Here is an 18,057-nt window from a genome sequence, read left to right as displayed (position 1 = left end):
GGTTTTTATAAAACATTGGAGTCTGAAATGCCTTAAAACTATAACCTCCAGTCTCTTTAAAGTTCCTTGGTTTTTTTATCCATTTAGATGCCTATTGTCAGAAGGCAGAAGAGTGGTAAGGGCTAGCCAATGGGGGTCAAGCGACCTGCCCAGTGCCACACACCTGGGAAGTGTCTGAGGCCAGATTTCAACCAAGGACCTCCAGTCTCTAGGCCTGGCTCTCAGTTCACTGAGCCACTTAACTACTTCCCCATAGTGAGGGTGGTTTTTAGGAATCTCAAATTTGGCTAAAGAATTGCAGGGAGTTGAATTTTTCCCCTGAATCTCAGGTGAGATAAATGAAAGTATCAGTACAGTCAAAAAATATCCTTTTAAAGTAGCCATGCTTTAAATTCCTGTTTTGAAAAGTCTCTTCTTTCTCCTCTTTCTCCCCCTCTGTTATCCCTTTCCCCCAGTGCACAAATCACCCCCGTTTTTACCAGCTGGTGGAAGTGAGTCCTGGGCCTGGGGCAATGAGCAATCTGCTGATCTGCTGATCTGCTCCGAGTCTACAGTTTGCTGGAGCTAGGTAGACGGGTCTTGATCAGGTGATTGAGAGCTGGATCAAATAGGTTCAGATTGCTGAAGTGGATGGCTGCAGGCAGGAGATCTTGAGACTTTTCTGAAAAGCCTTGGAGAAATGTGGCTTTAAAAAAATCTAGGCACTAGCTATTAAAGACTGAACTTAGTAAAGATTTAGGAAATTTAAGATTGAGGGTATTTTGTCACAACCGACATGGTTCACCATAACTGTAACAGTTATAATTATTTTCTTTAAGTATTATATTTTATGGGGTTTATTAAAGATTATTAGAATTAAGAAATAAGGAAAATACAAAATAAGAAAAGCATGTGCCTAAGCCCGAAGCTCATTCACAACCACTTACTCTACATCTTGCCTGCTAGGTAGAAAGCCTCATGTGCTTAGCAGCGGAAGCAGAGAGAGGCTAAAATAGGTGGAGTCAGTTTAAATACAAATTGTGTTCTCTCACTCAGGTGAGGACTCAGGGTGATATTTTAGGGAATTCTGGGAACTACCAAGGACTTCTGGGAATTGAAGTCCAGGGTTCAAATCTCCATTTTTACATGCCCTCTTTCCCAATAAGGTTTAGACAGATAAAAGGTTGAAATATTAATTGCCTTTCTTTATTTTTTTTTACAGATGGGTTAACTTTTTAAGTTTTAATTAGTCAATTTAGAACATTATTCCTTGGTTACAAGAATCATATTCTTTTCCTTCCCTCCCCCCACCCCTTCCCATAACCGATGTGCAATTCTACTGGATTTTACATGTGTCTTTGGTCAAAAACTTTTTTTCGGTTGTTGATGTTTATATTAGGATGTTTATTTAGAATCTACATCCCCAATCATATCCCCCTCAACCCATGTAATCAAGCATTTGTTTTTCTTCAGTGTTTCTGTTCCCAGTTTTCCCTCTGAATGTGGATAGTGTTCTTTCTCATAAATCTATCAGGATCACTGCATTGCCACTAATGGAGAAGTCCAGTACATTCGGTTGTACCACAGTGTATTAGTCTCTGTGTATAATGTTCTCCTGGTTCTGCTCCTTTCACTCTACATCAATTCCTGTAGGTCATTCGAGTTCACATAATAGCCTTTCTTTATGATTGCCTATAAATAAGATATGCTGCTTTATTCCCAGAATTATAACTGTCCTGTTTTTAAAGCTGTTGGAAAATGAGGAGAACCTTTTTTTTTTTTGAGGAGCACTTTTTTAAAGAGAATAGTCAGTCACCTTTGAAAGTATTCATGCCAGCAGGGAACACCTGCATCACAAAAAATAACTGCACATTGAGACCTTCCTGCATTATTAAAGGACCATTTTAGGTATTTTATCAAACATGACAGGAAAAGTAATTACCTTACACAAGGAGTTCTAAATTTCAAATTTTCTGTTTTTCTAACAGCTGATAAGGTGTAAATGATAAAACCCTAATTATCAATTGCTTTCAATGTTATTTTGTTTCATTTTCTGCATTTTAAGAGTTGGGCAGAATAGGACACTTCAATTACATTTCATTTCACATACAAAAGGATCATAATTGATTGGAGGAATTTATGAATAAGGAACATGGAAGAGAGAAATTATCTGTTCTGCTTTTAGTTTTTGGTAATATTTTCTCCAGTTTGTTTCTAGAGGGAACATATGAAAAAGATGAAGGGGCTCTGCCGTTATACCTTTCCATTTGTATATAAATGGCATCAAACAATCTAGAGGGATGGATTAAATTTGAACTCATTCTCCTCCTGCTGCTCCTGTGGTTGTTATAGAATAGAATTACAGCAAATTCATCAACTTAAAGTGGCAGCCTATAGATTATTATATTTTTATGCTAATTCTTTAGAGAGACTATTTTCCATTTTTAAAGCAATTGTTTGCCACTGTAAATTTCTTCACATATAAACTTTTAAGTCAAATGAATAATTGTCTCCACATTATTTTCAAATTTCAATACACTTAAGAGCTTTCTCCAAATCCTCAAGTAATAAGTGACATCCATTCAAAAAGCTAGGATGCACTACCAGAAGGATACCAGACATGCCTTCAGACAATTCTCTGTGGTATGTCTCGAAATAACCCATCTATTATTGCATAATACTTTGTTCTTCTGTCCTGGCAATTCAGGGCCTCATCCAACACTGATAACATGGTGGAGACAGGGTAAACACAAAGTTGGGAGTACTCAGGATGTTAAATCAATTTGGGGAGTGACTAATAATTTAAAAAAAAATAGATGTTTACATTTCTTTCCCTCTTTCATGAGGTATATTTCACAATGCCCTTTTTTTGTCATTTTGATCCCTTTTTCATATTATTTACATCTTTTCTGTGGTTTTAAACTGGAAATATGAGATTAATAAAGACCTGGCTCATGCTGAATGAATGAAAAATATAATTCAGCTTCTGTACTCCCTATTCATATTTCCAGGTTAGTTCATTTAGTTATTCCAGTGCCTTATTTTGTTGCTCCAGTTTATTTCATTCAGATAGTACTACAGGTAATACAGCTTTCCACCAGTTTTTTGGGAATATAGCATTTATTTGGGAAAAAGTAAATGTCGTATTTCCTATTGAGACTGATCCATTTATGGATGAATGCAGAAATTAATTGATCCATAAAGCATGAAAAATATTAATAAAACTTCTAGTAATCACCTTCATTTCATGTTGGTCACAAGAGTGTGTTATAATCTTGCATCTGCCCTTTTTTCCTATCCAGATTCTCACATTAACTGGTGGATTGTTCTTAATGATTTATACCCAGCTGCTACCAGTTTTCCTCTCTAGAATAGGATTCCATAGCAACCTGCTTGGCCAGCAAGTAATGATGTGAGTCTTTCCTTAGAATGTTCCACAAGATCACTACTCAGCTTTTATTTCACATATATTAAATCTGTTTTATTATTAAGCACTACAGGAAAATGTACAATAAAACAACAATAACAAACTAAAGGGGAACGTTACAAAGATCAGTCTTGGCGCTCATGCACAATTATATGAAATTAGGTCTTATTCTTGTGTGAGTATGGTAAAATAGAGACCATAATTTGGATCCTTTGTATAGCTGAGTTTAAATCCTGGTTCTTCCACTTAATATCTGTGTGATACCCTTGGTTGAATAACTAAACTTTTCCCTAAGTCAGTTTCCACAACTGTAAAATGAAAATAATAATGCTTAACATTTATATAGTGCTTTAGACTTTGCAAATCACTTTACATACTCATTTGAGCCTCACAATAGCCTTGTGAGTGAAGTGCCTCAGTTATTAGTATCCCCATTTTATAGATGTGGTTCAAAGTGGTTTTGACTTGCTCAGGATTACAACTTAAATGTTAGAGATGGCGTATGAACTTGGATCTTTCTGACTTCAAATCAGTTATGTAACTACTGTATTAAAAGTACTTGTACTATCTTCATAGGGTTGTTATGAGAAAATTGCTTTTTAAGCCTTAAAAATGCTCTACAAATAGATATCATTATCTCTTTGTTTTATCTCTTCTCCTGAATGACACCATCCCTCTGTTTCATCTGCAGAATCATCAAGGCCATTCCTTTCTGGGCTGTGTATTGGTAGTAGGCTTAGACTTGTTCTTGTTTTTATTAAATACATTTACCATAGTAGAGCTGTAGTTATCTCAGCCCTTCTGAAATTTAGACTCTCTCTCCCTCTCTCTCTTGTTCTATGTGGTTGTCACATGTGGTAGCTTCTTACATGTGCTTCATTTTTCTTCTCTCTAGGAGATGCTTGCTAGAAACCAGACTCATTATTAGAAAATCCTTTGACTTAATGACAATTTACTACCCACAAAGGTAAACCTGGCACAACATACCTATTCTGCAAAGTTACTCTTTTGCCTTTAATACTGACAGAATTTTCCTTTCTTCTTTGCATAGTGTGTGGTATTTGGCACATAGTAGTCACAGATTTTTATTGATCGTTGAATATTGCTTCTGAATTGTTTTCCCAGAGCAGATTTACTATTTTGGCCAATTCTATGCTCTATCATGGGTGCTGGTAGTTGGACTTAAATCTAATTAGGATGTTTTATGTTAAACTAAAACCTTCCTAGAGATCATGTTGTGATTAATAACTCATCAAGTAGCATTTAGAAAGAAATAATACAGCCATGTAAATTATTTCAGAATTATTTTAGTAAAGTGCTATTTTCCTTTTGCAATTATTATGTACCTGGTACATAATACCTTGCCTTATCTTCATACATACCCCCTCTGTGTCTTTAATTTTTCTATGTTCTTATAGGCCTGTTTTCCTTATAAAGTAGTATTCCTGAACAAAAAAACAAAAAAATATTTCTTTGTGCAACCATTTGTTGGTTAAAGTGAAAATTTCCTATTGATTAGTTGAAATGCTTCCTATGAAAGCTGCCCTGGGAGGTTATTTTGTGTAGTGTATCTTAAGAGATTTTTATTGGCTGCCATTTAAATCTAATTTCTTAGTATTGGAAATACATGTGTAAATTTGCTTCTGGCATGAAGTAAAGAAAAAGTTTTACAATAATTCTTTTTCCTAAATTGACTGATATGTTAAATAATTGGACTCGACACAGACAGATATGTTGCCTTTTCAGAATTTGTACTGGAAATTAAAGGAAAATATTCATTATTGGCTTGGGCACTATCAAAATGCCCTCATTGGAAAGTAATTTCTCAGGTTTTCTCCAAAGGCTCAAATATTCATCTTCCTTTCTGTATTTTGGTAGTAATTTATATTGTCTGTTTAACTCCACTTTGTTTTAAATGTAAAAAGGTGGATTCCACATTTTTAATGTTGTTCTGTTTTATTAAAAGAATAAAAATTAAAAAAAAGAAAATGAAGCATTTAAAGAATAAAAATTACTTTGTTTGATTTCATATGTTGGAGTGCTGACATGTTAAAAAAACATTTTAATTATTGTTCAATTATGTTAAATGATAAAAAATTTAGGAGAAAAAAGCAGAATCTTCATACCATAAAGGAAATTGATTTGATTTAAAAGAAGCCTGTTATAGAATAACTTATTATTTAGCTTTTAGACAACTTGAGTCCCCTGGGAAAAAATAAGTCAGATGGTAAAATGCTGCCATAACTTAATCTTTAAGGTAATTTTTTCTCAGCACCAAAATAGAATGATTTCATTCCACTAAATAGTGGTAGAACATGTTTTTTAAGAGCACTTTAAGGTTACATATGTTAACTCACTTGATCCTCACAACAGCTTTGTGAGGTAAATTTTTTAATATAAATTTTTATTAATGCTTTCTTATTTTTACATTATCATAGTGGCCTTAGACATTTACTAGCTGTAGAAACTCTGGGCAAGCCACTTAAACTTTGCTTGCCTCAGCTTCTTCATCTGTAAAACAGGTATAATAACAGAACTTACCTTCTGTAATTGTTGTGAAGGTCAAATGAGACAATATTTGTAAAGTGCTTCACGCAATGCTGATACATAAGATTCATATAAAAGTTATTGTTGTTAACTTCAGTATCCCTTCCTCACTCTCTCCCAGAAATCCATCCCTTATAACAAAAATTTTATATATATATATATTTAAGACAAGGAAGGAAAGAAAAAGATGAGGGGAAGAAATAGGACAACTGATTGATACATTGAAAAAGTCCAAAAACATGTATAAACACTCACCAAGTACCACGTGTTGTACTAAGCATTAGGAATGGAGAAAATGAATAGTGCATCAGGGAGTTTGCATTTTGTTGGTAGAGATCTAGCAGCTACATATATAAAGTAATGGCAAAAGTATTTTTTTTATTCAAAGATATTTTACCTTCCCAATTACATGTAATAATAATTTTCAACATACTTTTGACAAAATTAAAAGATCCAAACTGTCTCCCTCTTTCCCTAACTTTCCACTACTCAGAGACAGTAAGCAATTTGATCTGGGCCATATGCATATTATCATGCAAAGCACACTTTCATATTGGTCATGTCGTAAAAGCACACTCATACCATACCAAACCCCCAAATAAAATTGTAAATACGTCGATGGGACAGAGAGTCTGCTTTGATCTGCATCCATCTGACTCAGCAGTTATTTCTTTGGAGGTGGATAGTGTGATGCCAAGCCATTTCTGAGGGAGAGTGCTAACTACCGGGGAGACAGAAACAGGCTTGAGGAGGATTCTAGATCTCAACTCTGAAGTAACCAGTAGGGATTCTGAGAGGGAAAAATAAAGAGGGAGGGCCTTCCAAGCCTGGGGACAGCCTGTGCAAAGGTGGGGGAATAGGGATGGAATGGTGAATACAGGGACTGGCTTGGCTAGAACACCCATGTTAGGGGAATAGTGTATAATAGCCTGAAATAGGTTGAAATAAGCAGGGAGCCACTGCAGCTTCTTCAGTAAGAGTATAACATTGTACGATCTGTGCTATAATAAAATCTGTTTTTGCAGCTGTATGAAAAGACTTGGAGAGGAGAGAAACTCCAGTTAGGCATTGAAATAGATTGGGAGGGAGGGAACCCTAAACTGCATCTGTTTCAATATCAAAATTCCAATTTAATAACTTCATCTGTATTTTCTTGTTCTTAAATGAACCTCCCAAACAGTCTTCAAAGTAGACATTCTCCAACTAAAGGACTTATAGCAACTGTAAATTAAAAATTCATGCCTTTAATTTTAGAGCTGCATTGTCTTAAATCTATTTCATGAAGCAATAATTTTTTCCCCAAACCATGATAAATGTTGATAGAATTAGCCTCACACTTTTTTTATGTTGCAGACTGTTTGATAAATGCTTACTTAAGTTGCCCTATTGTGCTGTTTGATATTCTATGCCATGTGATTTTAAGCAATCTGCAGTTTAAACAAATGCCAAAAATCTTTAATCTTGTTATAATGATTTCAGGAAGGATTTGGAGAGGTTTTTTTAGAGGATAGAAGAGGGAGTTGGAATACTTTTACTCTCAACTTAAAGAAAGCAAAACAGACCCTAGAGGAATTTTTCATTTTTCAATGTCTTAATACTATTATGCTCTCCAAAATTTCTGGGCCTATTAAGTTAATAGATATGCAATTACCTAATCAAGACAGTTTCAAGAATCTTGCTTTGAGGTTTTAAAATATATATTTCCAACACTTCTTGATAGTTCTGAAATTTTAGGAGAAATATTTTTTGTGTTGGCATTATGTGCCTATATATGCCATGTATAAAGCAATATGTGTGAAAGGTAAACAATGTACTAATACTTACACTCTATTTAATCAGGCAACAGAAGGATGGGTAGGACAGGAACTGGGAAATCTACAGCTTATGCACTTTCCTGCCCTTTGATTTTTCATTAGTAAAATAATATTTATAGAGTGCTAGACCCTTGTTAAGACAGAACATTTGTATAATTCTTGCCCCCATGGAACTTTGTGTATAGTAAGGGCATATCCCATATATAAATAACTGAAGCTATATCATAATCACAATAATATATTATACAGTTAGAGATATAGGATCTCTATTGATTCATCAATCAATCAATATTTAAGTGCCAGGAACTATGCTAAGTGCTGGAGATATTCTAAATGCATTCTCTTTAGCTGCCTAGAATGGTCTTTGTCCTCAACCCCACCTCCTAACTTCTCTGGCTTCCTTCAAATATCAGCTAAGATCGCATCTTCTCCAGTTAGTAATGGAATGGATAAGTACCTTCTCAAACACTTATTATCTGTGTGACCCCGAGCAAGTCATGTAACCTCCATCTGTCCCAGTTTCCTTGACTGTAAAATGGGATCATAAGAGCAGTCAGGGTTGTTCGGATCAAATGAGAATGTTTGTAAAGCACTTAGCATAGTTCCTATCACATAATAAGTGTTTAGTAAATCCTTTTTTCTTAGTGCTTGTACTTTCCCCCAAATTTATTTCCAATATTCCCCATGTGTGTTTTTTTGAACAGCCTCTGCATGTTAACTTCCTGTTAGACCATGAACTTCTTAACAACAAGGACCATTTTCACCTTTCTTTGTGCTTAGCACATAGCAAGTGCTTTCATTGCTTAAATGCTTCTTGACTGGATAGAAATACAATGAATAGTTTTAATCTCTATTCAAAAATACTTTACATTCTAATGGATATAGTTAGGGAGGGAGGACACTTATGAGGGGAGCAGTGTAAATCAAGAAATGCTTCTTGCAGAAAATAGTCCTTGAACTGCTCAAGGGAAGAGACTGAGGTAGAGAAAGAAAAGGAGTGTTTTCTAAGCATGTGAGATGATTAGTATAAAAGTGGAGATAGGAAATGGCATTACTGGCATGTAAGGAATAGAAAGAAGTCCAGAGTTCAGTTTTAACTTTAAATGAAAAGTAATCATTCAGGAGGGCTGGATAGTAGGGGTATTTAAACGTATATATGAATAAATATATTCAACAATCTAGTTTCAAAGTTACCCTATTTGTGACTTTCGTTGAACTGCCTTCTGCTCTTTTCTGCACATTTTAAAAATGCTTTATCAGTTTTCTTTCTTTTTTTATCTCCATGCTGTCACCAGCTCATTCCTCCCCTACAATTCTCCCCCTGCAAAAAAAAATAATAATTTTTTTAATCTTCCCTTGTAACAAATAAAAGTGAAAACCATACATTGGTTATGTCTGAATCTGGGTCAGTGAATGACTAAGTCATCTAAGACAGATTGTTGCCCCTTGCTTTTGTCCAAAAAGTGAGATGCCAAACGGTTTCCCTGAAGTTCATTCTGATAATTTTGTTAAACTTGGATCTTCTTTTTAGCCAGCCAGGATCTTCATAAAAATAATAACCTGCCTTCTTTTCTCTAAACTGAACAGCTTCACTTCCTTTAACCTTTTCCCAAAGTAATACCAGAGAAATTAAATTGACATTTTGAAAAAGAAGGCAAGTTATGCAGTCAGGTTGTTTTGTAACTTTTAAGTGAATCTTCCTTTGTAATGTGTGATTTATTTTTTCTCTGTGGCATTTGTTGTTCTTTTCCTTGTTAAAGATGACAATAATGCATTGTATTTTTTAAATTTTCCTTTTTATTACTACAAGCTTGACCACCAATGACAAACATGAACCTTTCCCAATACAGAATAGAAAAAGACTAAGTCCTATTCTGCCCTGCTTCTCTGTGTTGCCTAGAACTTCTTTCTGCTCTCCTTTGATGATTATTTTAATGATTCATCAGTGTTCTTTTCTTGTTTCCTGTTTGTTTTTAGGTTTATGTACAAGTTAATAAGGAAGCAGCAGATGATGAAAATGTGGAGAAATCAGCCCGTGAGTTCTTTCATCAACTAGAAGCAGGTGACAAGCAAGCACTTTCATTGTGGCAAAAATTTCGGGACTTGAGCATTAAAGAGTATGTCCAGATTTACAAGGTATGTGGAGGCCACTCCTGATCACAGTGTGAGGCAATATGAGGTAGAGCCTGTGCACTTACGCAAACCCTGGGTTAGGCACTTCCTTGAGTTACCATTTAGTTACTTATTTAAATGACCTTTGATTTTGAGAAACATTAAATAAAACTTAGGTTATTTGAAGATGTCCTTTACTATTCCCCTGTGATTTAAATTCTTCTCCTTCATCTTTTTCCCTTCTCTCTCAATCTCTTCTCCCCTACCCTTTCTCCTCATCTCTTCTTACTTTTTTTCCCCTTTTTCCTCATTAGACTCTGCCTCTGATAGTTATAAACAGAATTTAATCTCTTTCTTATCCGACAGGGCCCCAAAACTTGATGTTAGGGTTTTGTTTTATATTAATCATTATCTCAAAACATACTGGTCAGATGGGTTCTTTATACTTTGTTTGCATGATTACCATAGCTGTGAAAATGTAATATTTTCATGGAGTTACCTGAAGCTAGGACTTAACACAAAACCATTAAAAAATAACTAATACGAACCTTTTTTGTAATAGGTTTCAAAAAAAAAGCTATTATGTCCCAATTAACACAAGTATCATGGCTTTCATTGTGTGTGATTTTTATCTTCTTTAGCATCCCATTCCAATTTATTATCTGTTTATGTCTAGAGGAATAACTCCCCCTAAAGCCCCCATTGTTAGAACTCCAAAACATTGAACAGTAAGATAAATTGTTCTTAAGGAAAATCAGATGATTCCTCTCTTCCAGAATGTAAATATACCACTTCTATGTCATTCTTGGCCTAGAAATATGGAACCTTTTTTCTTTTCTTTGATAGATTAGAGGAACAGCCTAATTTTTAGTTTTATTTAAATATAAATCAAGTTTTCTTCTTTTGTCCTTTTATGGGACAGTAGGGCAACCCAACCTCTATCTTACAAAGAGTTGAATTTTACATTTTACCCTGACTTTTTGTTTCTGGAACTTTATAGAGACTAGGAGTGCATTTTGATGAATATTCAGGAGAATCATTTTATCGAGAGAAATCCCGGGAAGTCTTAAGGTTGTTGGACAAGAAAGGACTCCTACAGAGAACAAAGTATGATCAAAATAATTTTTTTTTGCTCATTAAGTAGTACACTTTGAAATGGATATATTATTTTAGTAATAAAGTACTTCAATTTTTCAAAGTGATTTCATATATGGAACAATATAGTGACAAAGAATTGATGTTATTCCCATTTTATGTTGAGAAAACCAAAGTACCAATTAATTTGCCTGATATCTCACAGCTGCTTAATGGCATGATCAGACAATTAGCAAGTTATTTATTAAGCACTTCCTATGAAAAATGATGTTTTATTAGTGGAGACAACATGATACATATAAGGTAGGGTTTTTAGTTTTGTTTTATTTTGTTTGTGAGGGAAAACACTAGCCAATGGGGAATCAAGGGAGTCCACATAGGAGGTAGTGCTTGAGTTAAACTATTTAAGGAATTTCAGGATTCTTAGGAATAGGTGAAGAAGCAGTGTTCTAAAGGCATGGGGGGGGGGGGGCAGGTTGTACAAATAATAATAGTTAACACATAGCACTTTAAGGTACTTTAAATATATTTCATTCGAGCTAGAAACTATTATTCCCATTTTACAAATAAGGAAACTGAGGCTTACAGTGGTTAAGTGAGTTTCCTAGGATCATATAGCTAGTAAATATCCAAAATGGGATTTGAACACATTCCTTTCTGTCTGGCTTGATTGGACCCTAGATTGCATGAAGGCCAGTGATAAAACTTGTATGAAGAGGAGTGTAATAGTCTGAAAAGGTAGGTTGGAGTCTGTTAGTGAAGAGTTTTAAATGCTGTTCAGAGAAATTTCTGTTTGACTTTAGAGGGTAATGGGTAGCTCAAGTTAGACTGTATATTCCAGAGAACCTCCCTTTATTCTTCTTCAGTTGATGATGACTCTTTTCTCCTCAAGTGTAAGAGATACCCTTTAGGAATATCACTTAGCAGATTTTTGTAGATTGGATTGGAGAAGGAAGAGACCAATTAGGAGGCTGCTGAGGAAGAGTTCAGGTCATAGGTGACAAGAACCTCAACTGGAGTCATGCCCAGTTGGGGACTGGATTGGAGAAAAGAAGATGGAAGGGAGAAATGTTGGGAAACAAATTGGACAACACTTGGCAACTGGTTGGACATGCAAGGTGAGGGAGAGTGAGAAATTAAAGTTGGCCCTAATGATGAAACCCTGGAAACCAGAAAGTGGTCATACCCTCAGCAGCGATGAAAGACATTTAGAAGATGAGTTCTGCTGTATTAGATCTGAGGAGCCCATGGGATATCCATGTGTAAATGTATCGGAGGCAATGAATGATGCCAAAGTGGAGCTCAAAAAAAAAAAAAAAGACAGAGGCCAAATACAGATCTTCAAGTTATCTATATAAATATTGATATGAGACCCAGGGAAACTGGTAATGCCACTAAGAGAAAATGAATAAAAATAGAAGAGAAGAGGGCCCGAGTCCCTTCGGGACATCTGTAGTTGGAAAGCACAGCAGGATGGTGATGCTACAAAAGAAGCGAACAAGCATTTACATAGCACTTGTTATGTGCCAGGCACTGTGCCAAGCATTTTACAAAGATTATCTCATTTGACACAACAACTCTGGGAAGCAAGTGCTGTTATTATCTCCATTTTACAGATGAGGAAACTGAGACAGAGGAAAAGTAACATGTCCAGGGTTATATAACTCAGGGTTATATATGTATCTGAGGCCAGATGACTCCAGGCCTGGCATTCTATCCACTGGGTTCCCAGGCTGCCCTATGAATTTACCTTCCATTGATAATGGGGAATGTGTTTATCTTATGTGTACATGTTTATTTGCAATTTGACTTCCCCATTGGACTGTGAGCTCTCTGCACACAGGAACCATGTTTTTGCCTCTCATATTCCCAGAGTTTAGCATAGAGCCTGGGATATGGAAAGTGCTTAAAAACTCCTCGTGGACATTCTGAGTGATGTCTACTAACTATTTCATAAGGTTATTGTAAGAATCAGTTGTGCTAATGTATTTTTAAATGTTCCATACATTATAAAACACCACATATATTATTTTATAAAAAGTAAAGCATTATTCCAGTGTCATTAAATTATGAACATTTTTAAACATACATTATTCATAATATGTTATCATTATATTATGAATGGCTTCGTTTGCTAAATTGGGTGATAGCATACTCAATAAACTCCAGTGGCTCCCTGTCTCCTCCCAAATCAAGTTCAAATTCTCTGGCTGAGCTCATCCTCACCCAGCATCCCCCAACTTCTCCGCAGTTTTCCATCCTCCTTATACTTTGTCTTCCACTTCCACATACCCCTCAGACTACTCTTCTCCTGGCACTGTCTCTGAGCTCTAGACATTTTTGTCTTCTCCATCCCTCCCTGCAATGCTCCCTCCTGGCCTCCTCCTACTGGTTTCTCAGGCTTCCTTTGACTCCCAATTAATGTCCCACCTTCTATGGAAAGCTTTTCCTAATGCCTCTTAGATCTAGTGCTTTCTCTTTGTAAATTATTTCTTATTTAGTATAGATTTTTTTTTAACCTTTACTTCCATCTTAAAATCAATTCTATGTCTTAGTTCCAAGGCAGAAGAGTGGTAAGGGTTAGGATTAAATGACTTGCCCAGGGTTATACAGCTAGTGTCTGAGATTGGATTTGAACCCAGGATCTCCCATCTCTAGGCCTAGATCTCAGTACACTCATCCCCCCAGCTGCCTGGTATTGTGACAAGGAAATCACTTTAAAAGACTGATATATATTAATTTAAGGTCGCCAAGGAATTCAGCTATGTAATTCCTAAATGAAAACTCAAGTCAGCAGTCAACCTTTTATAAAGTTTAATTACAAACAGGAGGAAGAAAGGTATTAGAGATAGAGAGAGAGAGGGAGAGAGAAAGGGGAGAGAAGGGAATAGGGCTTAAATACCCCTTCTGTTAGGCTGGGCCAAAAGGCCCAAGCCCTTAGATAGCTGAGGCAAAGAAAAGGAGATCAGTCCCTATTACTCATGTGACCAAAATGGAGAAACAGTCTCAGGGGCCTCCACCTCCAGCTTCCTTCAGAGCAGCTTCCTTCAGAGCCAGCACAACCTCTCAGAGCCAAAACCTCTCCAACCAACCCCCTCCGTCCTCAGACCCCCCTATCTTTAAGGAAACCATCCAAGTTCCCTCCCCTCAGTTCTCACATCTACCAATCACTGTCCATGTCTTCCCTGTGCCAATGGTGGCTCTACCTTAACCCAGGACCGCCCAGAGGTCTGTGGCTTTGCACATGTCTGTTGAAGGTCATATTCTCAAATAATTAAATCTTGATCTATGCTGCAGCCCTTCCTAAATCCTGTTACCCTGAGTAGGGTGGAGATTGGAAGTTCCAAGACCTGGTTCTGTCATTCCAAGTATCTCTATTGTATCACTTCTAAAATCAATCATGACTCAAAGAACTTCCTGTTCTATGCTTAAGCATAGGTCAAAGCCCTTTCCATTGTTCAGCAAAAGGTTTCTGTCCTAAAGTAATCTTAAGAAGGGAGGAGGAGGAACCTCCCATGCCAATGGGGTTCACATTCCAATAGACTATCAGTAAGAAATTTTCCAAGTATGAAATTTCCCAATGGTGAAATTTCCAACATTTATAAGTCTAAGAAATTTTGAGGTTTACAGTATGGATCTTATTTGAATATGTTTGTTTGTTTTGTTCTCCCCAGTTATTATAAACTCCTTGAGGGGAAGGGTCTGTCTTTTGCCTTTCTTTGTATCTCTAGCACTTAGGACAGTCCTTGTCACCTAGATATAGCTCAATAAATGCTTACTGACCAACTGGAAAGAGGTCTAAGACTTGTTATCAGAGGACCTGTTTTTCCAAATCCAAACTATCACTTTTGAGAACTTTGTGGTCTGGGTCAGAGCCCTTAGCTTCTCTGAGCTTTGGTTTTCTCAACATTAAAAATGGAATTATAATACTTGCTATACCACCTAGATGACAAGGTTGATAAAAAACAATCAATTGATCATGTATATATACTTGTTTGTAATTTTTCAATGTTATAGAAGTTAATGTCAGCAGCACAAAATTGAAGTAAATTATTCCCTAAAAAAAAGTATTAGGTATGTCATTCCCATGTCTAGCTCATTTATGATCAAGAACAAATTTTTATGTTTGACATTTAAAATCCTTCACCACCTGGATCCAGCCTGCCTTACTAGAGATTACTCCCCCGTCATGGATATTACAGCCCAGCCACATTGGCCTTAATGCTCATATAACACGTGTCATGCTCACATCTCTGGGAACAGAATGCCTTTCTTCCTCATCTTTGCCTCTTAGCATACAAAGTTTCCCTCAAAGCTAAATTCAGACAATACTTTCTACATGAGTCTTTTCTCATCCTCTCCCTTACTACCTCTCCTTATTACCACTAAAATAAGAAAGAGCCATATATTTATTTTGATTTTAAGTCTTAATGCATAATACTCTCCTCCTAATCGATTGTCAGCTCATCAAGAGCTGAGTTTCATTTCTGTGTTTCTGTTTCTAATACAGTAACTGATACATGTTAGGTGTTTCATAAATACTTGTTTGGGTTTATTTTGTACTTTACGTTTGACAACACATTGGATTGATTCTAGAAATTAATCTTGTATCAATTATTAGATATTGTTGAAGAAGCTGGATTTTGCTTTGTGCTACAAGGTTGTCTTTCTTTTTACTTGGATGCTGCTTTATTACTTTACAACTTGGGAATTTAGAGAATAGTGTCCTCTTAAAAAATTAAAAATTAATTGATTTTGTTTTGACACAATCCACATCTGTTAACAAATATCCAAGCAAGCCACCTTATAAAGTTCAATTCTTCAAAAGCTAGTTTGTTGATCTGTAACAGAAAGGTTTTGTCCTTTATCTTCGGTACTGTGGTGCTACCATTAATTGGAATTTTATTGTCTCTCAGTATTGATTTGATTATATTGTAGTTATGGTTTATGTTCTTCTGATCTTGTTTTCCTGCATCATTTCATATAATTCCACATGTTCCTCTCAAGACTTCATATATATTCCTTGCAACACAATTATATTCCATTAAATAATTACTAATATTAGTAAGAGCTAATATTTATATAGTGCTTACTGTGTGCCAGGCACTGTGCTAAGCTCTCTACAATTATTGTCTCATTTGCTTTTTGCAACAACCCTAGGAGGTAGTTGCTATGATTATTGCCATTTTACAGATGAGGAAACTGGGGCAAACAGAACTTAAGTGATTTCCTTAGGGTCACTCAGTTATTTAAATATTTGAGGCCAGATTTGAAGTTAGGTCTTTTGAACTCTAGGCCAAATGCTCTATCCACTGTGCCACTTAGCTATACATTTCAGTTTATACTGCAGTTTCTATTTAGCATTTCCATAATAAAACGGCCTATAACTGTGTGTGTGTGTGTGTTTTTTAAGGAACCTACCCAAGGCCACATGGTCTGACAGTATAACATAATACAAATTTTAAGTTGATTACCATTTCCTTCTCAAATATTGAGTCATGCTTCCTCTTTTAAAATATATCCATAATCTCCATCTTTCATATTAATAGTTGAAACTAAAATTGATTATTGTTAAGAGTTTTGTGTTAGAAATGGTATTTTTTGGGCAAGGAGGAACCACCACAAATATTGGCTTTTAAATTTCCAAAAAGAATTCTAATTTTATTCTTTTAAGCAATGGATTTTAGCTTATTAAACCATCCATATTGCATTTCATTATTCCATGTTTTACTTTTTTAATTTCTAGAAAAGGAACAGCTGTCATAGATCTCTCTGGAAAAGGAGACCCTTCCTTGAGCTGCACTGTAATGCGAAGTAATGGGACTTCTCTTTATGCAACCAGGTTGGTGACTTCTTCAAGAATGACCTTCAGACATGTGTGTTTTCATATGTTCTTTGATCAGTAGTGAATGTGGAGACCATGGATTAAGAGCTAGGAGGTACTTCACAGATCATTTGGAGAAAGCCTGTAAAATTCTAGAGCATGCTTCATTACCTGCTGAAATCAGGGGCCATTATTCGGGGGGGGGGGGGGGGGACGTTAATTATGATCAGACTAATGAATGGAGAAATGGAGCTCCTTGGGAGCAGGGTCTGTTTCTTACATTTTTTTGTATCCCCTGCACTCAGCACAGCATCTGGCACAGTAGTAGTCGCTTAGTCAATGCTTCTTGTTGACTGGTTGATGTGGAAGATCCTGGTTAAGAAATCTCTTGGACACCAAAGCATATTTAGAGTTCAATACCACAAGATTTCCCCAGCCATTGGCTAAATAAATTCTGAATTTAAAGTAAATATTTTCTGTTTCAGATATCTTCCCTAAAAATAAGTATCCTAAAATTGACAGCATCCCTAATATCAATCAACAAATTGTTATTAAAAACCTACTACCTGAGACAGCACAAAAGGAACAGATCCTCCCCTCATGGAACTTACATGTCTTTAGTGGAAACAAATGGATAGAAGTTTGTACAGGACATAAATACATAGATCGATATCTGGGTATGTGTGTATATATACACAACATGGTTATATACACATGCATGTATATTCATGTATATACACATACAGGATAAAATATCTACATGTATACACACAAAAACACAGATACACACACACACACACACACACACACGAAATGAATTAGTGGAAAGGATTGCGGGAGCTGGGGAGGGGGGATTAAAGGAAAGTGTTCATGGAGAAACAGGATTTTAAAGACAGAAAGGAGGTGCAAGTGCATGTGAGTCAACTAAAGCAACGCCTCAGAGACCAGAGAGGGAAGCATTGTGTGTGAGAGCATGAAGGCCAGTTAGGTTAGACACGCAGAAGGGGGCTGTGTGTTGGAGCCAAGCTGGGAAGGATTTGAAATTCCAGGAGTGTGTCATCCTCCTGCTTGAGGAAAATCCTGCAGCTCCTGCATTCCAAGCCTTTTTCCTCTTGAGGGTTCACTGTGGTTCCAGTTCATTAGATTTGCGATCTTCCACTTCTCCCTGTCCCTCACTCTTCCTATCTGGTCAGTTCAGTCCTATGCCCACATCTGCTTCTCTCTCCTCTCTCCCCACTTAGCTGTGATCTCAGTCTTTT

General features: G+C 36.1%; 1 protein-coding gene across 4 annotated transcripts in view; it reads left to right on the top strand.

Annotated features, from left to right (window-relative positions):
* RARS2 (arginyl-tRNA synthetase 2, mitochondrial) overlaps positions 1-18,057 on the top strand; it is an 80,171-nt gene that overhangs the window by 43,452 nt on the left and 18,662 nt on the right. For all 4 annotated transcript variants that reach the window (XR_008916612.1, XM_056818576.1, XM_001366914.4 and 1 more), the window contains 3 exons: positions 9,745-9,903; positions 10,880-10,986; positions 16,721-16,816. Coding sequence is in view for 3 of the 4 variants with exons in the window: in XM_056818576.1 (XP_056674554.1) it covers positions 9,745-9,903; positions 10,880-10,986; positions 16,721-16,816 (362 nt within the window). In the remaining variant the exon portion in view is untranslated. The remainder of the gene's footprint in view (positions 1-9,744; positions 9,904-10,879; positions 10,987-16,720; positions 16,817-18,057) is intronic.

Source organism: Monodelphis domestica, chromosome 2, assembly GCF_027887165.1.
Source record: "Monodelphis domestica isolate mMonDom1 chromosome 2, mMonDom1.pri, whole genome shotgun sequence".
NCBI lineage: Eukaryota > Metazoa > Chordata > Mammalia > Didelphimorphia > Didelphidae > Monodelphis > Monodelphis domestica.
Note: the sequence above shows the minus strand (reverse complement) of the source record. Positions and strands in the feature narration are given on the sequence as shown.